General features: G+C 37.4%; 2 protein-coding genes across 2 annotated transcripts; both read left to right on the forward strand.

Annotated features, from left to right (window-relative positions):
• Positions 1 to 1881: 1881 nt before the first annotated feature.
• On the forward strand, positions 1882 to 3686 carry LOC131012515 (uncharacterized). Its single transcript, XM_057940514.1, has 3 exons — positions 1882 to 2673; positions 2763 to 2881; positions 2959 to 3686. Exons 1-3 carry the CDS (start codon positions 1887 to 1889, stop codon positions 3430 to 3432), a joined length of 1380 nt encoding a protein of 459 aa, XP_057796497.1. The 5' UTR covers positions 1882 to 1886; the 3' UTR covers positions 3433 to 3686.
• Positions 3687 to 15806: 12120 nt separating this feature from the next.
• Positions 15807 to 17728, forward strand: LOC131012509 (40S ribosomal protein S15a-5-like). Its single transcript, XM_057940507.1, has 3 exons — positions 15807 to 16068; positions 16460 to 16620; positions 17288 to 17728. Exons 1-3 carry the CDS (start codon positions 15939 to 15941, stop codon positions 17384 to 17386), a joined length of 390 nt encoding a protein of 129 aa, XP_057796490.1. The 5' UTR covers positions 15807 to 15938; the 3' UTR covers positions 17387 to 17728.
• The last annotated feature ends 5781 nt before the right edge of the window (positions 17729 to 23509 follow it).

The raw sequence follows: 23509 nt of genomic DNA on the forward strand, positions 1-23509 counted from the left end.
TCGATCTCATGGGCGATAATTATTGTTGGGTACAATCAAAATGGTGATAGCGAGGAGTCATTACGGGTTTTTATTAAGGCGACAAGGGATTGACAAAGGTTAGCAATCATGCGTTTGCTAGTGTTTTAAGTACATGTGCGGATATTATTGCTTTTGAGCTTGGCAAGCAAATACATGGGTTTGTTGTTAAAGGAGGATTCGAGTTTAACTGCCACGTCGGAACTGCTCTTATTTTATTGTATTGTAGGTGTGGATACATCAACGAGGCATATGATGTTTTCGAGAGAATTGAGGATAAAAATGTGATATCATGGAGTGTTACGCAAAACATGGCTTTGGCCAAGAAACTGGGTTTAAAAAAGCGCGCCCAGGCGCCTTAAGCAAGGCGCATAGGTAGGGGGCTTTTTGGTGGGAGGCGCGGCTGCCTACAAGAGGCGCAGCAGAGGCACAAAAAGGCGCTAGGCGCGCTTTTACTAGGGCGCACGCCTATTGTAGATTAGGTTTAGGGTTTTAAGTTACACTTTTTTTTTAAATTAAAACATAACACAACAGCCTCCCTTTCTCCTCTCTTCTCTCCTCTGCGTCCTTCCCCCCCTTTGCTCACCTACCGGCGCTGCCAGCCAGCCGTCACCGCCGCCAGCCTCCAGGTCAGTTTTGTTAATTTCTTTAGTTTGGTTTGGTAGGCTTTAAGTTTGTTTAGTTTCTTTAATTTCAGTTTCAATATTATAGTTAAATAAATTCAGTTTTTTTAAGTTCTTTTTTATAATTTCAGTTTTGATTGATATTATAAATTTTATTTTTTTTAATTTCAGTTTTACTCTCAATCTCAATGTCTTTGGGTAAGTCCCGTGTATCATCATCAACGGGGGATGATGATGAGCGGGATCCGGCTAGAAAATATGGGACACCGAATCCAAACAATTACACGTGGACTTGTCAATTTTTTCTAAAAGTGACAAATGGAGGAGCATTTCGCATGAAACAACATTTAGTGGTTGGTTATAGGAATGCAAAGAAATGTCCTAAGGCTCCGGAACATGTTCGAGTAGAAGTGAATTCTTATATGATGAAGAAAGCAACTAGCAAAGTGATGAAGCATTTTGCTAAAAATCCACCTCAATGTGTTGAAGATGTTGATGATTAAGAAGAGGATGAAGAGATGGAAATTGGAGGTAGCTCACGCACCATGACGAGTAAGAAGGCCCCGGCTCCAAAGAGGATAAAAGGTCCTTTAGATGTTTATCTTGCTTGTAGCCAACCTAGTTCTCAAAGTCATGAAGTATTGAAGGGAAGAAAAGAAAGAAAAGGAGTCTTTGGTGTTAGTGACAAGTTATGTAGGGAAAGAGCTTGTAAAGCAATTGCAAGGTTCTTTTATGACAATGTTATTCCCTTCCATCCGGCCACTAGTGATAGCTTCAAGAACATGGTTGAAGAAATTGGACAATATGGTCCCAGATTGGAACCACCGAGCATGTATGAGCTAAGAGTTCATTTTCTTCAAAAGGAAGTGGAAGAAACGGACACCAAAGTGTTGGAGTTCAAGAAAGAATGGGCCACAAAGGGTTGTTCTATTTTATCTGATGGATGGCGTGATTCGATGGTGCAAAAGGATATTGTGAACTTCCTTGTCAATTCTCCAAAAGGGTCCGTGTTCATCAAATCGGTGGAAGTATCCGAAGTTGTGAAAGATGCAATCACTTTGTTTCAAATACTTGATTATATTGTTGACGAAGTTGGAGAGGCAAATGTGTGCAAGTGGTGACGGATAATGCATCTAACTATGTCAAAGCGGGTAAGAAATTTAAATCATCTTCAATTTTATACAATCACTTTATTATTTTCTTAAGTATTAAAGCTTTTAATATTTTATGATAGGGAAATTGCTTATGACAAAAAGACCACATCTTTATTGGACTCCATGTGCCGCACATTGCGTGGACTTGATGTTGGAGGATATTGAAAAGCTTCCAAAGATCAAGAATGCCATCAAGAAGGCGATCTTCATGAATGGTTATATATATAACCACGTCGTCGTTGTCAACATAATGAGAAGATTCACAAATCAAAGGAATTTGCATCGACCGGCGGTCACAAGGTTTGCAACTTCCTTTATCACTCTTGCACAATATCATAAGCAAAAGAACAATTTGAGGAAGATGGTGACTTCGGAAGAGTGGAATGCTTCAAAGTGGCCAAAGGAAGTGGGGGGAAAGAAGGTGACAACTTATATTTTGCTAGACACATTTTGGAGGAATGTGTTGTATGCTCTTAAGTTGGGAGGTCCTCTTGTGACGGTACTTCGGATGGTTGATGGGGATAAAAACCCGACTATGGGGTACATTTATGAAGCTATGGATAGAGCTAAAGAGGCTATTGCTAAGAGTTTTGGTCACAAGGAGGAGCATTACAAAGAAGCGTTTGAGATCATTGATAAAAGATGGGATTGCCAACTTCACCGTCCTTTACATGCGGCCGGATACTTTCTTAATCCGGAAATCTATTATGATAATCCGGATCAAGTGAGTGAGAAAGGTTTGTATGAATGCATTCAAAGGTTTATTCCCGATGAAGCAACTCAAGACAAGCTCATGGTTGAGTTGGATGCCTACAAAAATGAAGAGGGTCTATTTGGCAATGCAATGGCAATTAGACATAGAAAGGTCAAATCACCAGGTAACATTTTATATTTGAAAATCTAATTAAGTGTTGAATTAATTAATGTTTCATATTCTAACAAACCGTCATTTTTAAAATGTCTATAGCGGATTGGTGGTCTTGTTATGGATCTTCAAGTCCCAACCTCAAATCATTTGCAATAAAAGTTCTTAGCCTCACTTGTAGTGTTACCGGATGTGAGAGAAATTGGAGTGTCTTTGATCATGTAAGTTATTATTTTATTTTACTTTGACTATAATACATAAATATGATTTTAACCTATTATCTTTTATATTTTTATAGCTTCATACCAAGAAGAGAAATCGATTGGCACAAGATCGGCTCAATAAATTGGTTTATGTGAAGTATAATCGTACTTTGGAAAGGCGATACAAGAGGAAAGACACAATAGATCCTTTTCTATTAGAAGAGATTGATGATAGCAATGAATGGTTGGTTGGACATATGGATGGGGAATCTTCTAATGAAGATGATCTTGTGTTTGAGGATGGTGATTTGACATGGAATGTCGTTAGTAAGGCTTCGGGAGCTAATGATCCTATTTATAGCACTAGACGTTCATCTAGAGTTGATAAAGGAAAGAGTGTAGTTGCTTCGAGTTCGAGAAGGCTTTTAGATGAGGATGAAGATGCGGATGAGGAGAGGGAGGTGAATGAGATGGAAGAGAACATTGGTGAAGACAAAGATGATGAAGATGGGGATGACGCACTTGAGGATGATGGACTTGTGGATGATGATTATTGGTTACTTGTTTGATATTTGATCGTACTTTTAGACTTGCGTATTTTAAAACTTAAGTATTTGTGTGTTTTTGATTAAGTATATGTGTGTTTAAGTACTATTTGTGGTTTTAAGTTGTGTTTTTGGTATAAAATATAATGTAGGTAAATATATTAGAATTTTTTAGGCTTTACTGCGCCTCACCTACGAAAAGCCCGCGCCTGCGCTTAAAGCCCTGCGCCTAGGCTTCGAGGCATGTTTGCGCCTCGTGCGCCTCGGGCTTTTTAAAACCCAGCCAAGAAACTCTCCAACTTTTCGAGTCAATGAAAGAAGCGTCTATCCAATCTAACGAAATTACATTGGTAAATTTTAATTGTATTTATAACTCTTTCTTCCTATTTTGGTTGCCAATGATACAAATTCTAATTTGAGAATGAACAATTGTCATTGATTAATCGTTGTTGATGTGAAATATTATTCTCCATATGTTGATCAAACGTATTCACTTGTTCTGATTTAGGTTGGTGTTCTAACTGCATGTAGTCACACTGGCTTGGTAGACAAGGGAAAACATTATTTCAATTCCATGAACAAAGATCATGGCATAGTGCCAAATATATATCACTATAGCTGCATGATTGATCTTCTAGGCCGAGCTGGGCACCTCAAAGAAGCTCATAACCTAATGAAAAGCATGCCTTCTGAGCCAAATGCTGCAACATGGCGAACTCTACTTGGTGCTAGCAAGATTCATGGAAATATAGAATTGGGAGTAAAGGCTGCCGAAATGATCTTTGCTTTGGAATCGTGGAACTCTGGTACGTATGTTATTCTTTGCAACATATATGCAGCTTCGGGCACATGAGAAGATGTTAAGAAGACGAGATTAAGAATGAGAGGTCTGGGTCTTAGCAATAGACCGGGATATAGCTGGGTTGAAGTGCTAAACAAGATTCACACGTTTTCTATTGGAAACTTCACTCATCCTGATAGTGAAAGCATTTGTGCTTTCTTGGAAGAGTTGGAATTGAAGATGAAAGAGGATGGATATGTTCCCGCTACAAAATATGTGCTGCATGATATGGAGGAAGAAGAAAAGCAGCATATGCTAAAGTACCATAGTGAAAGGTTAACTGTTGCATATGGGATAATGAAGATACCAAGTGGGAGACCTGTTCGGGTTTTTAAGAACTTGCGTGTCTGTGAGGATTGCCACACGACGATCAAACATATAGCGAAGATCACGGGGAGATTGATCATCTTACGTGGCGTTAAACGTTTTCACCACTTTGAGGGAGGTGTATGTAATTGTGGAGATTATTGGTGAATTCTCATACGCTTTCTTCCAAGTAAGTTGCTGATTGTATTCTGTATTGGCATGACATATGGAGTCTTTTTTTTTTTTTGAAGATATTAATTTATGCCTATTTTTACTTACTCTCTTCTACAATGTTGGGGTAATATTGGAATATTACATTGCTCTAATTTCTGAGGATTTTTCTTGAATAAAGTTGTTTATGGTATGAGTGTAACTTCTTGTTGAATAATTCATTGGTATATTATGCCTCAAGATTTAAAAAATGCTATGATGATACATATTATACAATTTTGTTTATGATTGTACAATACAATAGAAGCAATAGGTTTTATGGCTGGACCTATTGATAGGTCGAAAACTAGATTGCTGCTCAACAAGGTGCATATTTGCAGCTGCATTTACAGAGTGAAGGGATGTGATGGTGTGTATGGTCTTGGAGATTGCACCACAGTAGATCAGAAAAAAAATCATGGTAGACGTCTGAAAAAGTCTCCTAGTTTCTCCGATCTACTGTGTACTTATGTCTCGTCTGTTTTTAGTCCAGGAGGATATTTCGGCCATATTTGCAGCTGCGGATAAAAGATGCAGATGGAAATGAGAGAGAAGAAGTAGATATTGAAGAGTCAAAGTTAGCACTATCAAACGTAGATAAGCAAACAAAGAGCCTTCCTGCTACTGCTCAAGTAAGGCAGTGTTTAGATGGATCTTCGCTAGTTTGATCCTCGACTAATACGTTTAGATTTGATCTTTTTAACATACGTGCTAGGTTGTTGCTCAACAAGGTGCACACCTTGCTAGGTGCTTCAACACGCGAGAGAAATGTCAAGTTGAACCCGAGGGTCCTCGGAAGTTCAGAAGTGGTGGCCGCCATGAATTCCTTCCTTTCAGGTAGATATGCCACAGAATCAAACCCTCAATCTCTCATCGCCTTTTCTCACTACTTAATCTGATTAAAATAGCATATTTTATAATTTTATTGTTAGATTATGACCCGACATTTGACTCTATGATGACTTTTTAGCCCGAACTTAAAAATATTACAAATATAGCTTGTATGTACCTTCGTTGCTGACTTAAGTCACAATTTCTGCGAAACTTAAGTGAATTTTTGTAGGTTTTTTCAGCATTTGAAATAGTATTTCAAGTTATTTGTAGGTTGGAAATTTTGACTTGGGCTATTAATTGAAGGACGGAGATAAGTACAAGCTATATTTGCAATAGTTTAAAGTTAGGGTTAAAAAGTCACCATGGGATATGGTGACCAATATTCAGGCTATAATTGAAGAAGGACGTTAATTTACTTGTAAGGCTAATCCATTATTTACTAAGATGAAACGGAACTTTAGGATATCTCAAGACCCTTGATAATTTCTATTATTTGGCCCAATTTTGCTTGATTCGTATCCCACTGTGAGGGTATGATTGAAGAAATCCAATTATATATCTTATTAATCATGAAAAGTAAACGTCTCCTTAGTAATATAAAGTGTGGTGTGAAGTTGAATTAAGGCCTACTAAATTTTCCTATAAATATGTTTTCAGCCTCGTTTTTTTAATGGCCTGTCTTCTCTCATTTGTTGGCTCTCAATAATATTACTTGGCTTTACTGTGACATAGCTTGATTCTTGCATATCTGGCAATCAATTATAACCTAAGAACCTCAGAAAACGAACTGCAATGTGAAGACATGTCCAAGCGGCTAAGGATCATCTAATGCTTCAAATTCTGATATTGTCTACTAATCTACAAAGCTCGAGAGTTACTGATTTCTCTATATGAACATTTAAAGTTTTACTCTCTCTCTCTCTCTCTCTCTCTCTCTCTCTCTCTCTCTCTCTCTCTCTCTCGGGTGCCTTGGACACTAGGTATCTCCATCTAGGGCAGTTTGCACCTCTCGGAGGCGAGCATGCAGCAGAGGAGCTGCCTGGCGACTGGGTTTCAGTCGGCCATAGTATGCAAGATCATTTTATAGTAAATTTGATATCTCAATGTTGGATTCTGTGAATTTCCATCTCAATTTGGATCCATGTGTTGTTTATTGGGAAGAAGAATGAAAACAAGAAATATGATCTGAACTTGTCGCTTCTTCTTTCTTCTGTAGTGTGAATAGTGGCATTCTTTGTTTATTATCATTAGTCTTAATTAAAGAAAATATGATCTGAGTTTTCAATTTTTAAATTACATATTTATATTATATGTATAATATGCATAGCTAATTCCTCAAAACATAAATATATATAGGTAATTAAAAAAAAAAAAATTGATCGGGCAACGCCCGAGGCTGGCTGGCCTCTAGATCCGTCTCCGCCTGAGGCGATGGTTACTCCGTAGCTTCATGGTCGTCCTCCTGGCAGCTTGGGGTGGGTGATGGTTAGTCCGGAGTTCATCACGGGCTGTCATGGCGCTTGCTTGGGTACCTTTGCTTTGCTTTGGTTTTTAGACGGACACTCTTTTTTCTTGCTACAGTTTTCCCCACGTGGTTTTAACGAAGTTTCTTTTTCTTTTTATATTAAATCACATTTTCATCATATTTGGCCAATTATTAATTGGCCAAATTATATTTAAAGTGACTATAACATGATCAAGATTGATTTCCTTGTTAAATGATAATATAAATACCCATATTATAATTATTTTTATTTGATGAAGTTTTGAAAAAATAAATATAGGTGCAAGATAAATAAGAATGAATAAATATGAAAATGCCAAGAGAATTAAGATAAATAGAAAAGTTAAAATTCGGTGATGCCACATACGATTAGCCATTTTCTTATTATACATAAGATTACTCTTCAAGAACACCAAACGAAAACTACTCGGTGTGAAAAGCTAGAAATGAAATTCACTTTAATTTAAAGGGTTAATTGCCTGTAAATTCAAAAGGTTTTGGAATTTTCGCGACTTTCCCACGACCTTTCAATTTGACGTTGCAATCCATAAACGGTAAATTTTTCTTAATGTTCTCAAAATTAAAAAATCCGACCACATTATATGGAAAACAATGATGTCAATTACAGGGCAATAAGCTATGACATGTCATTGTTTTATTTTTTTAATAATCTTATTTTAAATAAAATGTAATAATTTATTAATAAATTAATTTACAAAAAAATTAAAAAAAACCTACCCACCCTTTCCCAAACACCCCCAAAGCCCAAACACACCCCCTTTCCCAAACACCCGCCGCCGCCTTTGAAGGCCGGCGAGGCCGTAGACGTAGCTCCCTTTTCAGTTCTCTCTCTTTTCCCCCCCTCTCAAGAATTTGGCCCTTAGTTCCTCTTCAATTCCCACCTCGATTTCGTTTAATCTTGAGAAAATCTTGATAAAGAAATACTTATAATATGTATTTCAGATAAAAAATAGTTTACCACATTTTTTTAATAGTTGCAATAGTATTTCATATTAAATTCTAGAGCTAGATTCAAGATTTAAACTCAAGAATTGGAAATGACAATTGTGTTGCATGTTTTTGAAGATCTTGCCAATTGACCTATTAGTGTGTTGTGTAGTTGGTCATTTTGAGTATCTTTACTTTTAGTTTTCTTAAGTAAATTATGGCACGAGTTAGATTTTTTTTTCATTTTAGTTATGTTCGTTTTTAAATGTCAGTTGATGCAGGTATGTTGCATAGCATTATATTTTATATGTTGTACATACCACTAACAATTGTACTATCAATTATCGTTCCCAGAATTTGTCAAAGATATCAAAGTGATGTCTCCACTAAAAATTGAACAACTGATAAAATCAAATAAAATAAATAATATATTTATCAAGACGATAATAATTGACAAAAAATTTTATTATAAATTATATTATAAAATAATATCCCGTCGAGATTAAGTTAACTATAGTAAAATAACGTTGTATCACTTGGAGTTAAAATACCGAGTTTTATTATTTTAATAGCATCGTCAATTATATTTAAAATAATAACATTGGAAAGACGACGTTTATGATCTTTAGACTTTAAATACTAATATCAAACAATTGAATTATTTTTTCGAGTGAAATAACAGGTCATCCGGGATAGTACCTTTTATCAGCATTTTAAAAGAAACTAGTATTACTCCCGTGCGATGCACGGTGATACCTACTTAATTAAAATAGTAAAAAAAAATTTTTTTTTAAAATATTATGTTTAGATTATAAAATTCTATTGTATTATTTTATAAAATAGCTCTAATAACGATAATAACATTAAATGAAGATGAAACCATCTTATAGTTGAAGGCTAATCAAATGAATGATGAGGATTTTGACAAAAACTTTTTATCTAATGATTATTATTATTTATTTAAAATTTTCATCAACATTTCTAGATATTTTTCTTTCAAATTTTCTATTAGTCTTGAAAGAGTTTTTGGAACTTTTAATTACTTTTTACTAATTTGCATTTAACAACATGTTTTTTTAGGCATTAATTGACTGTAAATCCACAATGTAATTAGTGAATTTTGGTATTTTTTCAACTATATACAGTTGTAATATAAATACATAAACTTTAGCCCATTTCAAAATTTGCCCTGAATAATTTCGTTCAAATTAAAAAATATATGACAAAATTAAAGATGATATAATATATACACATTGTATTAAAATAACTTACACAAAATCTCCTGTACACCCGGGTGTACGGTACACCCAGAGTATTAGTATCATTTCGATAATATGATAGTGTCATTTCAATATAGTGTTAGTGTCATATAACATGATAGTGCCATTTGTAAAACAAATAATGTTAGTGTTAGTGTCATTTACATCCCGGTGTACATACCACCCGGGTGTACAAGTGACCACCTCAATAACTTATACAAAATTTCTACTGAAATATATACAGTACTAAAATATATACATATGTAGTTTGGCTCCCGTGCGAGAAATATTATTTTTTTATAATAAAATATTATTTTAAAGTATTATGTAGATTTAAAATTTTAATTTTTTATTAATGTTAAAATTTTATGTTGTACAATATATGAGTAGGAACATTTATTGCTCGTTCTTTCAAATAAAAATTATATATTGTTGATGTTTGTGAAATAAGGGTGAATGTATAAGTGCATTTAAGGTGAGAGGCTGAAGTGTTATTTCTCATAAGTTGAAGGATTCAAAGTGCAAAGAAGAGAGCTGGCAGTTATAACCGAAAATAAGGCAGCTCAATTCTGTTGCGAGGAGGCCTTCTTCTGATCTATCTCTACAGCTCATTTCTTCACCAAATGATGTGTATAAATATGTTCTGAAATCCTCTTTCTGCAGTTTAGAAGCTTTGTAGAATTTTGAGAGAAAAGATTGTAAGGAGATCTGTATACAGCAGCCTTGAAGTTGGCTTGTTGAGCTGTGATCTCAGTTGTTCTTTTCTTGTTGTAATTCGTGTAGCTTTGCTCTTGGTGATAGTGAATATTCTTCTTTGATCTTCCGTGGATGTAGGCTTCGGCTGAACCACGTTAAATCCTGTGTTGTTTCTTTTGTGTTCTTGTTTTACTTTTACTTCAAATTCGTGAGTGAAACACTTAAGTGAGTTTGAGGGAGTGTTGCTGCGTTTCTTGATTGGAGTTGGTGTGCTGCACTCAGCAGCTGGTTCAATTCTTTAACAAAGTGGCGCCGTCTGTGGGAAACAAAGAGAAGACGCAGTGAAGGTTCTTGCAAGATTCAGAGAAGGCAGATCGAAGGAGTTTTGTGTGTGGATTCTTTAAAAGGGATTCATTCAGAGATTACTGAAAGCTGTTTGTTGAAATGTCAACTGCAAAGTTTGAGACGGAGAAATTCACGGGCAAGAACGATTTTGCTCTGTGGAGACTGAAGATGAAAGCCATTCTCACACAGCAGGGACTTCTTGGTGCTCTAACAACCAAGAAACTCCCTAAGGGTGAAGAAGATGGAGGAAAGCATCTTGAAATGATGCAAAAGGCTCACAGTGCTATCATACTGTGTTTGGGAGATAAAGTCTTGCGTGAGGTTGCCAAAGAGGAGACAACAGCAGGAGTTTGGGAGAAATTGGAGAGCCTGTATATGACCAAATCTTTGGCAAATAGGCTCTACATGAAGAGGAGACTGTATTCCTATAGGATTACAGAGGATAAATCTATCTTGGATCAGCTAGATGAGTTCAACAAAGCTGTTGATGATCTTGCAGACATCGAAGTCAGTCTGGAAGATGAAGACAAGGCAATCTTACTATTGAATGCCTTGCCAAAATCATATGACAATCTGAGAGATGCAATGTTGTATGGGAGAGAGGCTTCTATCACTCTGGAAGAAGTGGTGAATGCTCTCAAATCCAAAGAACTCCAGAAGGCTGCTGATTCGAAATCAGAGGCACCAAATGAAAGCCTCAATGTCAAAGGAAAATTCACAAAGAACAAGTCCAAGAAGCTTTGGAAAGACAAGCAGAAGGCAGGGCAAACTACCAAGGGGAAGGAAGATGACACTAAAGAGACAAGGAAGTGTCATTATTGTCAAAAGCCAGGCCACATTAGGAAAGACTGCTACAGCTGGAAAAGAAAGCAAGCTCAGAAGAGCCCCACCACTGATACTGCTGATATAGCAGAACAGTGCCAAGAAGCTGAAGCTCTCAACATAAATTCTTCTAAACTTGGCTCTGATTGGATTCTTACTCAGGCTGTACTTTCCATATGTGTCCAACTAAATCTTGGTTTTGTGATTTGCAGGAAGAAAACTTGGAATCAGTGATACTAGGAAATGATGAAGTATGCACTGTTAAGGGAATCGGCTCAGTAAAACTCAAGCTCCATGATGGCTCCATCAGAAAGTTAACTGAGGTCAGGTATATTCCCAGTCTCAAGAGAAATTTAGTTTCCCTTGGTTCTCTGCAAGCAAAAGGTTATGAGTTTAAATCTGATAAAGATAGTTTGCTTGTGATTAAGGGTTCTAGAACTATTATGAAAGGTATTAGAAAGCATAGCTTATATCATTTAGTAGCTTCCACAATAACTGGTGAAACTGAAAGTGTTGCTAATAATGATATTATGCTGTGGCATGAGAGATTAGGCCATGTTAGTGAAAAAGGCATGACTGAACTGAAAAGGCAAGGAACTCTTAAACTACAACATGAAATCAAATTGAATAATTGTGAATCATGTATGTTAAGTAAGAGTAAGAAACTGAAATATCCCATAGGCAAACATACTTCATCTGCACCTCTCCAGTATGTTCATGCTGATCTGTGGGGGCCTTCTAGAACTACCACTATAGGTGGAGGGAGTTATTTTCTATCTCTAATTGATGATTATTCCAGGAAAGTTTGGGTTTATGTGATTAAACATAAAACAGATGTGTTTGATAAGTTTGTTGAGTGGTGCAGCTTAGTTGAAAATGAGAAGAATTCTAAACTAAAATGTCTAAGAACAGACAATGGTTTAGAATTTGTGTCTGAAAAGTTTCAAGACTACTGTAAAGCAAAGGGAATCAAGAGACACAAGTCTGTTCCTGGAAATCCACAGCAAAATGGGGTGGTAGAAAGGATGAACAGGACTCTCTTGGAGAGAGTCAGGTGCTTGCTCACAAGTTCTGGATTAGCAGCAAGGTTTTGGGGAGAAGCTGTAAACACAGCTGCATATCTTATTAACAGGTGCCCATCATCTGCTATTGAGTTTAAAACTCCAGAAGAGAAATGGACTGGAAGACCTGCAGATTACTCAAACCTAAGGAAGTTTGGATGTCTTGCTTATATGCACATCAAGCAAGATAAACTTGAACCAAGGGCTCTGAGGTGTGTCATGATAGGATATCCTGCAGGTGTTAAAGGATACAAGGTGTGGTGTATTGAGCCTGGGAAAGGAAAAGCTTTGATCAGCAGGGATATTGTTTTCAGAGAAGAGGTTATGCCATATAAGAAGGATGATACTGGTACTGATTTTAAGGTGGAGCCATTAATAACAGGAGATAAAGCAACACCTACTGCAGAACTAGATGTAAAAGAAGAAGTTGATGCTGAATCAGAGGATGAAGTTTTGGATCAACCTGAAAATGACTTGAGCAGTTATCAGCTGGCAAGGGATAGGGCTAGAAGAAGCATCAAACCTCCATCTAGGTTTGCAGAGGCAGATCAGATATCTTTTGCTTTAACTGTTGCTGAGAAGATCAGTTATCAAGAACCAAGAAGTTATAAAGAAGCTATCACCCGTAAAGAGTCAAAGTTTTGGATTGAGGCAATGAATGAAGAGTTCAATTCTTTGCTCAAGAACAATACTTGGAAGTTAGTTCCCAGGCCAAAGACACAGAGATGTGTGAGCTGTAAGTGGCTGTTCAAAAGAAAGGTTGAAGTGATAGATGGGAAAGAAACCATCAGATATAAGGCAAGATTGGTGGCCAGGGGTTTTACTCAACAAGAAGGGATAGACTTCAATGAAATCTATTCTCCAGTTGTAAGGTACAGCTCAATCAGATTACTATTGTCTATAGTTGCTCAGTTCAACCTTGAATTACATCAGCTGGATGTAAAGACTGCATTCCTCAATGGTGAACTGATGGAAACTATCTATATGGATCAGGCTGAAGGCTTTAGTGTTCCAGGGAAGGAGTCACAAGTTTGCTTGCTACAGAAATCTTTGTATGGACTTAAACAAAGTCCAAGATAATGGAACAAGCGGTTTGATGAGTTTATGCTGAGCATAAATTTCAGGAGGTCTTCTTATGATAGGTGTGTATATCTTAAGGAAGCAAAGGATGGTAGTTTTGTTTATCTACTTTTATATGTAGATGATATGCTAGTGGCTAGCAAATCAATGAAGGAAGTGAATGCAGTCAAGAGAGCTTTAAATTCTGAATTTGACATGAAGGATTTGGGGGAAGCAAGGAGGATCTTAGGAATGGATATCAAGAGGAATAGAGAAAAGTCAGAACTCATGCTCATTCAGTCTGACTACATTGGTAAAGTTCTTAAGAAGTTCAGAATGCATGAAGCCAAAGCTATTGGTGTTCCACTTCCACAGCATGTCAAATTGGAGGAAAAGCAGAAGCCACAAACTGACAGAGAGAATGTGGAGATGGAAAATGTTCCTTATTCAAGTTTAGTTGGGAGTATTATGTATACTATGGTCTGTACTAGACCTGATTTAGCTCACTCAATCAGTGTGACCAGTAGGTACATGTCTAATCCAGGAAAAGCTCACTAGGAGGCTCTAAAGTATATTCTGAGATACTTAAAGGGAACTCTGGATGTTGGAATTCTGTATAAGCAACAGAATGATAAAAATGGAGAGGCCTTGCATGGATTTGTTGATTCAGATTATGCTGAGAGCATTGATACCAGGAAGTCTCAAACTGGATATGTCTTTACTTTGTTCAACTCAGCTGTCAGTTGGAAGTCTATGCTTCAGTCTGTGGTTGCTCTTTCCACAACTGAGGCAGAGTACATGGCTGTCACAGAGGCAGTTAAAGAAGGGATGTGGCTCAAAGGTATGGTGCAAGAGATGGGAATAATTCAAGACTCTGTTACTATATTTTGTGATAGTCAAAGTGCAGTGCATCTTGTTAAACATCAGGTATTTCATGAACGCTCTAAGCATATTGATGTAAGATTGCATTTTGTTAGAGATATAGTTGAGAAGGGTGATGTTAAGATAGTAAAGATAGGAACTGAGGATAATGCAGCAGACATGCTTACTAAAGCTTTGCCTAAAGGTAAGTTCAAGTACTGTTGTGATATTGTTCAACTTAGCTCTCTGCGAGAGAGTTCAGTGCCTCAGTGAAGTTCAGTTATGGTGTTTGTGAAGATCAATGGAGAATGTCACTGATACATTCAAGGTGGAGAATTGTGAAATAAGGGTGAATGTATAAGTGCATTTAAGGTGAGGGGCTGAAGTGTTATTTCTCATAAGTTGAAGGATTCAAAGTGCAAAGAAGAGAGCTGGCAGTTATAACCGAAAATAAGGCAGCTCAATTTTGTTGCGAGGAGGCCTTCTTCTGATCTATCTCTACAGCTCATTTCTTCACCAAATGATGTGCATAAATATGTTCTGAAATCCTCTTTCTGCAGTTTAGAAGCTTTGTAGAATTTTGAGAGAAAAGATTGTAAGGAGATCTGTATACAGCAGCCTTGAAGTTGGCTTGTTGAGCTGTGATCTCAGTTGTTCTTTTCTTGTTGTAATTCGTGTAGCTTTGCTCTTGGTGATAGTGAATATTCTTCTTTGATCTTCCGTGGATGTAGGCTTCGGCTGAACCACGTTAAATCCTGTGTTGTTTCTTTTGTGTTCTTGTTTTACTTTTACTTCAAATTCGTGAGTGAAACACTTAAGTGAGTTTGAGGGAGTGTTGCTGCGTTTCTTGATTGGAGTTGGTGTGCTGCACTCAGCAGCTGGTTCAATTCTTTAACAATGTTGTTAGAGTAGGACGAGTAAGTGTTTAAAATGATGTCTTGTATTGGAACATCAAATGCTTTAAGTAATATATCCTCAAGGAGATGGGTAGATGCATAATCATCATTATCACCACTACTTGTTACATCTCTAATTCCTACATTTACTAAATTTTTTATTTACATTTACTGAACATGCGTGACCATTTTATGACCATTTTATACAAAAATATGTACTATATATATTCCATTTTAAAAAATTATATATAATATAACTATTACCTATATCATATTTAAGAGATTAAAAATAACTAATCCAATAAATTATAGAACTATGATTATGTTATAATTATTTTTTTAAAATTATAATTGATACACAATCATAATGTTTGATTAATCTTAAATTTTAAATATTTTACATATGTTGATTAAATATTTAAGAAATAATAAATAAATATCTTAAAGTACAGTTTTAATCATAAATCTTATCAATATAAATATTTTAATAATAGTATAATTATTTATTGAACTGTTTGTTTACATTTTATTCGTAAATATAAAATATTTAAAAGATAAAAAATGAACTAATACTTTAATTGGGGCAACATGAAAAATTACAATAAAAAATTTCATATAATCTGAAGTAGACGAAATTAAAATTAAATAAAAAAAAGATTATTTCTAAAAATAGTAAAGTGATTTTGGCGGAAAAACATAACTTACTATTTATATAAGTGGTTGAGCTTTTATATATATATATATATATATAGATATAGATAGATATATAGATAGATATGTTTATTTTCTTAAATATTTTTGTTTCTCCCAAAATTTCTTCGCTCAGTCGCTGAAGGGTTTTAGGCTTTTTTAGTTGTAAGAAGCAGAACTGAAGAAAAAAAGTGCAAAATGGGAAGAAGAATTCTGAATGATGCGTTGCGAACCATTGTCAATGCTGAAAAGAGGGGGTTTGCTTCCACTGAGCTTAAGCCCATCTCTAATGTCGTCGCCTCTTTCCTCCAAATCATGAAATATAGAGGTATCGCATCTACATATTTCTGCTCGTGTATGTATGCTTGCGTTGTTTTATGCTTTTCTGACGGGTGCCCGATTCGAAATTTTTGGATTTTTGAAAGTTTGGTGGAATACATTAGTCTAATTGCACATATGCATATGTATATGTGTGTGCTTGTGTGTAAATTGATGGTAAATACTGCATCTGATTGTGTGTAAATTTTGGATTTTACTAACTACACTAGGGTTATTTTATAGTTTTTTTTTAGTTTGATGAAGAGCTTTGAGAATGTGGGTATTTGTAGTTGTGGAATTTGGTTCAATGTATTTCTGAATTTGATTCGATTTTTCTGGGGTAAGGCTTGTTTTAGAAATGTGAAATTGTGAATAAGCTTAGAATGATGGTGAAATGACAGGGTACATTAAGGATTTTCAAGTTCATGATCCACATAGGGTGGGGAGGATAACTGTGCAGTTGCAGGGGAGGGTGAACGATTGTCGGGCTCTTACTTATAGACAAGACATTAAGGCTCAGTACATGGAGAATTACAAAACTCGCATGCTTCCAACGCGCCAGGTTTGATTGTTTCCTGCACAATCTTGTTTGTTGGTGATTTGAGTCCCATTTTATATGCTGTTGCATCTACGCTTCGGTGGTTGAATAATGTGATTTTGTCCTGTTTAATTCGATTGCATATCTTGTTCAAAAGTTGGAGGCTTCCAAAACATCATTTGGCATGTGAGGGCTCTGGTCTCGTCTATGATCTAATTAATGAATCAATGGTTCTCCTTAGCTCATTACTTTTTATATGAAATTGGAGACCCAATAATTTGGTAAACTCGAGTCAGAGACTTTTTTTGGGAAATGTTTGGTTAGGGAAACTGAATTCATGGTTTTGGTTTTCACGGATGATACTGAATAAACACCGCTTGTTAAGACATTGATCTGGGCCATACATGTAATTGATTTTGACATCCTAAAGAATCGCTTTGAAGAAGTTTACCATCTGGTTTTGTATCTATTCAACAACTTCATATGCTGCATTTTATCTTTTCATGCTGATATATGTTTATGTAGTGAAGGATAATGTCACATTTTCTACGATAACTTTTCAACTTTTATGGATATGATCGCTATTCTGATTTGACTCGTTTAAAAAAATTATTGTAATTTCCCTCAAGGCTCTTAAGCTACATGTAAACAGCCTCATGGTTATAATCCGTATTCTATATTCCATATGCAGTGGGGATATGTAGTGGTCACGACACCAAATGGAGTTTTGGATCATGAGGAGGCTATCCGGCAAAATGTTGGTGGCCAAGTGGTCGGATACTTTTACTGAAGTTCTCATGTACTGTTATACTGCGAGGATGAAGTCAGACGAGCTACTGCCATTTTCTTCTTTCAATCTTGTATACTTCTCGTCTAGAGCTAAGAAAGTGTAGGAAGAACTTAAAAACTGTGTGAAGCTTCCATTGTAATAACTTAGGGATGATTTCTTGACACAACCAGTTGCTTGGCATATTCTCAATTTTGTGTATCTTTAACAATGTCTTGTTGCTGCTAGTTCCGTGTTTCCCAGCTGCGGATCTCTGTACGAGATACTTGAAAAACGAAACTAGAAACCCGTAGAAGTTTCTTCGATTTGGGAATGTCTTAATATCTTTTGATTTCTGGTTGCAAATATGTGGCTGTTTCAGTTCTATCATCAACTGCCATGGCTGCTATGTGGTTTATTTCAGTTCTTACTTCTTACCTTGGCTTATTACTATGTCTCTGTAGTCAGCATGACATGAAATTTAATGCATTGTGTTTTATGAATTTGTGTTGAGGTGGCAAACTATCGGCCCGGCCCGAAATCTATCGCCTAGGATCTTTTTGGAGTATGTTTTATCATTTAAATCAAATGCATTCCATGTGACTTTATTTAAATTTTGAAAGAATATTGAATCGGACGATACCTATACTTTTTTGATATTACAAATGTGATTCTATGTGTTTATTCTCAACTAATTTTACCAACGCCAAAATGTGACATCCTCTTTTTTGGATCGAGATCATTTTAGTATATGCTCACTCACCATCTTTCTTTTTCTTCCAAAAATATTCAACTATTTAAGCTAATCATGAAAAATAGATGCATGATACAAAAAAGCCCTCGCCTTTTTCGAAATATTCAATTACAATTGTTTGTCAAATGAGAAAAATAGCTCGATAAATATTTCCCAAGATTTGTAATAAATAATTGATGCAATAACTATCATTTAATATCCATTCATAGAATAGTACTCCTATACTTGGTAATAATTATAGAAGTTGGTGCATTCGTTGTTTTTATTTATTTATTTTCTTCGCTAGGAAGCAAAAAATAATCTCACAATAATCTAGATAAAACACTTAATCTCCATTCATATATTAGCCTTTCATCGTTTGAATTTTGGTTGAGACGGATGATCAACTAAGGTAACAAATTATATTTAATTATCTATATATTTCAATAACTTAAATAAGTATGAGTAGTGGTGGGTATTACTATAAATTGGTCCTCAATCAAAATGTATAGTAAATAATTCTTTATTAATTTTCAAACGAATACTGGTGTGGATTTATAAATTCAAAATGAGTTTAATCAATTGTATAATATCCAAATATTTACCTTAAATTTGATTTTTTATATTTTGTTATTTATTTATGTACTATATCAATTATCTACATATTGAGAGGTCTCCACTATTCTTTATCCTATGTGGCACTCACACAATTTATATTTGTTTCACTCTCAATTCTACACCATATGACATTTATACATTTGTTTTCATATATCTAACATTGATGAGAATAAGGCTTGTATTAATGGAAAAGTAAAAGAGTACAAAACATCCAAGAAAGCGCAAAAGAGAGCAAACAAAAGACCGAGCCTCATTAAAACCTTCTAAGAAGAAGAGACCTTAGAAGGAAAAAGAGTACTCGTGAAAGACTCACATTCGGTTCAGGAGCGGGAAGAGACAACTTCAGGAGTTCCGGCCTAACCATCACCCCTAAGAAGCTCGGCTCAAGAAAACCGGAAGAAGAAGAACCAAGAAAAGAAAACAGGAGACCAACAACAAAAGAAAACAACCCAACCAAAGCCTAAGGGAACCAACGAACCTGTTTATATAACCATACGGATATGACTATGCGTCGACATATCCCTTGCAACCGCAATCCTAATCTCCTCAATCGCAAAAGGCCACCAGCCTTCCTGCCGATCATCATTGGCCATAATATCTGCCGGTTGATTACCCTCACGGTAAATATGCGAGACCATCAAAGAAAAATCCCGAAGCAGGCGAAGAGTATGCTGCCAAAACGCCCTAAATCTCCAAGGAACATCACTCGAGCGAGAGTACAAAAGGTGAACCACATACATAGAGTCAGCCTCAACCCACAGATGCCGCCAGCCTCGGGTATGAGCAATGTGAATAGCATAGATCACAGCCAACAATTTCGCCTCGAAAGCAAAGCCGTTGCCGCCTTTAAAATGAAAACAACCTCGGACATGAGACCACTTGTCTCGAAAAACCCCACCCTCAGCAATAACTCCAGGAGCTCCCGCCGCCGAGCCATCTGTATTAACTTTAATCCATTGACCAACGGGAGGCCACCAGTGAACCTCCACCATACAGGGGGGAGGAGCAGCACGGCTCCTCACCCCAATCGCACGAGTGATCGAATAGTCAGCCCAAGAATTAGAAATATTACCCAACTTCCGGAAAACCCCATCAATCTCCATAAAGTAAGCCTTGACAAAGGCCAAAACCGCACGTCTATCAAAGCACAAATCCTCAAAAATAAGCGCATTGCGTCCCGACCAGATACGCCACATCAGAGTGATAATTCCCGCCTTCCAAAAAGAACCAATTTGGGAACTCCAAGAGAGATTCCAAGCCAGAACTAAGAAGGAATGAATATCCATGCACCCCAAGAGATTCTCTTTACCAAACCAACCTAAAAAATCAGTCCAAATAGGGCGAACACACGAGCACTCCCAAAGCACATGCGAAATCGTCTCACTATCTTGGAGACACAAAGAACAAGCATTGGGCGCAATTAACCCTTGCCGGATCAGAACATCAATAGTAGGCAAGCGCCCATGGAGGACACGCCAACAGATAATAGATCGCCTCATCGGAATAAAGTCCTCCCAGATCCATTTGCCCCAGCTAACAGCAGGAAAACGATGGCAAATATTAGAAAAAGCCAAAGAGGCCGAAACCTCACCCTTAACCAACTGTTTCCAATATCTCGTATCCCTCTGGCCGCCCATCGGAATACGCAGAATATCATCCACAATATCAGGAAAACGAGAAACAAAGGATGTCGTGAAATGCCAAACACCATCATAAAAATAATCACTAACCGAGAAGCTCAGAAAATCATGCATATATATCGGAATTTTAAGTTTATCCACAAGCTTGTACCCAAGCCAATCATCCCGCCAAAAGTAAGTATGCTCACCACGGTCAATACAAACATAAGAATCATCCACCAACTGATTGACTTCTTCTTTCATCCCAATCCAAACAGAAGAGTTCGACACCGAATCCTTTGCAACCCCAAAATTATTTAGATATCTCGATCTCAGAATGGAATGCGCCCAAACAGTTCCCTGAATTAACTTCCAAGCCAGCTTCATCAAATAAGATTTGTTCATTAACGTAAAAGATCTAATGCCGAGGCCGCCTTCTTTCAAGGGGGAGCAGACTCTACCCCAACTAACAGCACAGCTGGGCCGTTTATCAATATTTCCCGACCAAACGAAATTACGACATTTCCTGTCAAGGGAGTGCAGTAACGATTTTGGCCATTTGTAAACCATCATGGAGTGAACAATCGAACTCTGAATAACCGACTTGACTAAACAAAGCCTCCCAGCCATAGAAAGATGACGACCTTTCCATCGAGCAAACTTCTGGACAATCCTATCATGAATTGCCTGAAAGAAAGAAGCTCTCGGACGCCCAACGAAAATCGGAACTCCCAAGTAATTGAAAGGAAGGTTCCCGGTAGTGAAACTGAGCTCACGATGAATAGCACTTTTCCTGTCATTGAGAACTCCCGAACCAAAGTAAATGCAAGACTTCTCCAGACTACACTGCTGACCCGAAAGAGAGTCATAGTACGAAAAGATCTGATGAATTTTTCTAGCATTCCGAACCGTAGCTTTACAAAAGATCATAACGTCATCCGCATAGAACAAGTGAGTAGGGAACTGAAAAGTTCGACTATAGCGCATAGGTTCTAGATGCCCAGAATCAACGCAGCTGCTAAAAAGCCGACTCAAGATATCCTCCGCAATTCCAAAGAGAATCGGAGAAAGGGGATCTCCCTGACGCACTCCGCGAGAACAAGCAAAATATCCCCGCAGCTGACCATTATAGAGAATAGAGAGCCTCGCCGAGCTGAAAATAATAGGAATCCAGTAAATGAATTTCTCATGATAGTGATTAGCTCGCAAAACTTGCAAGATAAAATCCCATCGAATAGTATCAAAGGCTTTTCGGATGTCAACTTTACAAGCCATATTACGTCCCCTGTCCGTGCGTTTCATACAGTTGAAACCTTCCGAGCTGAGCATGATGCAATCATGAATATTACGCCCGCTAATAAAGCCGAATTGATTGTCAGAAACATGAGACGCAGCCACCACGCCAAGACGAGAGGCAAGAATCTTCGAGATAATCTTGAATAAGAAATTCGAAAGGACAATCGGGCGAAGATCAGCAACAGTGTCGACTGAATCCTTCTTGGGAATCAAAATCATCGTACTGGAATTACACCCAGAAGGTAAATAAGAATGGCGAAAGAAATTCTGAACAGCTGCAATGACATCCGCTTTAATCACATCCCAGCAACTTTGAAAGAAGTTACCAGAGAAACCATCAGGGCCAGGAGCACTTGAAGCATCCATATTAAAAACCGCCGCCGCAATTTCACTCTCATCGGGTATACTCACCAACCGCGCATTCTGATCATCAGACACCCCCGACTCAAAAAGCGCATCAATCTCTAACTGATCTCCAGAAGGTCGACCATCATCAGCGAAAAGAGACGTAAAGTGGTCAATAATATGATTCTCAATAATAGTGGCATCATAAGTCTCTCTACCATCAATCTTGAGGCGAGTGAAAGGCGCATTCCGTTTCTTGAACTTGGTCAAACGGTGAAAAAACTCAGTATTCCTGTCTCCATCCCGAAGCCAGTTCGCACGGCTTTTTTGCTGAAGCAAACAGTTCTTATGTGTCAACGATACATTTAGCTTTGCTTGAAGACTAACCTCCTCATCAAAGAGATCGTTCGTATATCCAGAAGCAGAAATCTTCCCCTGAGTAGTCTCAAGCTGTTTCATGAGAGAAGAAATGGAGGAATCCACATTGCCAAAAACCTCTTTATTCCAAACCCCAATCTCCTTACGAAGCCTTTTCAATTTCAACATAACACATAAAATCGGGCAGCGTGTGCTGACAGTCTCCCTCCAAGATGTCGCCACCATCTCCTGAAAGGTCGGATGAAAGGTCCACATATTAAGAAAACGGAAAGGCCTCCGACCAGAAGGGTTTGTCAATTTGCATTGCAACACCAACGGAGAGTGATCCGAAGTGAGGCGAGGCAGGACAGCAGTAACCAACGACGACCAGAGATCAGCAAAACCCTGCGAAAACAAAGCACGATCTAAAACAGATTCCACATGGTGTGGTAAAAATCTACGTCCCGACCAAGTGAATCGAAGCCCCTCCGTAGGGGATTCAATAAAGCCAGAGTTATCAATAAAATCACAAAACTCCTCACAAGAACCTCTATGTGGCGAAGCTAAACTCAGACGCTCATGAGCACCTTTCACCGCATTAAAATCGCCCATGAAAACCATTTTTCCATAAACGAAACGAAGAAGATCATGCCAGAGATCACGGCGGTCATTTTGGTCATTCGAACCATGAACAAAAGCAATACGAAAATCATAACTATGCCACAGGCAGTCCACCACAACCACCTGATCAGAAGAGAACAAAACATTAGTAACAACAGAAGAGTGAACAAAAACCCAAATATTCGAACAGCGAGGAGACCGGCAGTTTTGATGCACCGGGACAAGATTCAACGAATGCCAGTAACTCTGTCTAACTTTCCGAAACGCCCGTTTCGGTTCAAGAATGCCCAACACCACCGGGCTAAAAGAATTACAATGCTCCTTCAGCAGACGTTTGGATTCATCCGTTAAACCACGGACATTCCATGCAATAATATTCATCAGAATTAATTTATGTTAGCGGAGGCAGCTCCGCTTCTTTCAACCTCTTCCGCCCAGCTCTCTTTGGCGACGCTCTCCATGGCTAGAGCGCTGTCTCTATTACTTGTATCAATCACAAAAGTACGCGACGTATCCCCCGTGTTACGAAGTCTACTTTTAATGCTTGTGTCCGCTGGC

Source organism: Salvia miltiorrhiza, chromosome 2 (genome assembly GCF_028751815.1).
Source record: "Salvia miltiorrhiza cultivar Shanhuang (shh) chromosome 2, IMPLAD_Smil_shh, whole genome shotgun sequence".
Taxonomy (NCBI): Eukaryota; Viridiplantae; Streptophyta; class Magnoliopsida; order Lamiales; family Lamiaceae; genus Salvia; species Salvia miltiorrhiza.

Excerpts from the sequence above, each read along its gene's own strand:
- LOC131012509 (XM_057940507.1), top strand. The coding sequence starts at position 15,939 with ATGGGAAGAAGAATTCTGAATGATGCGTTGCGAACCATTGTCAATGCT. Across the intron at positions 16,069-16,459 it reads CCAAATCATGAAATATAGAG|GGTACATTAAGGATTTTCAA; the intron begins GTATCGCATCTA and ends GTGAAATGACAG. Across the intron at positions 16,621-17,287 it reads GCATGCTTCCAACGCGCCAG|TGGGGATATGTAGTGGTCAC; the intron begins GTTTGATTGTTT and ends TTCCATATGCAG.
- LOC131012515 (XM_057940514.1), top strand. The coding sequence starts at position 1,887 with ATGACAAAAAGACCACATCTTTATTGGACTCCATGTGCCGCACATTGC. Across the intron at positions 2,674-2,762 it reads TAGAAAGGTCAAATCACCAG|CGGATTGGTGGTCTTGTTAT; the intron begins GTAACATTTTAT and ends AAATGTCTATAG. Across the intron at positions 2,882-2,958 it reads ATTGGAGTGTCTTTGATCAT|CTTCATACCAAGAAGAGAAA; the intron begins GTAAGTTATTAT and ends ATATTTTTATAG.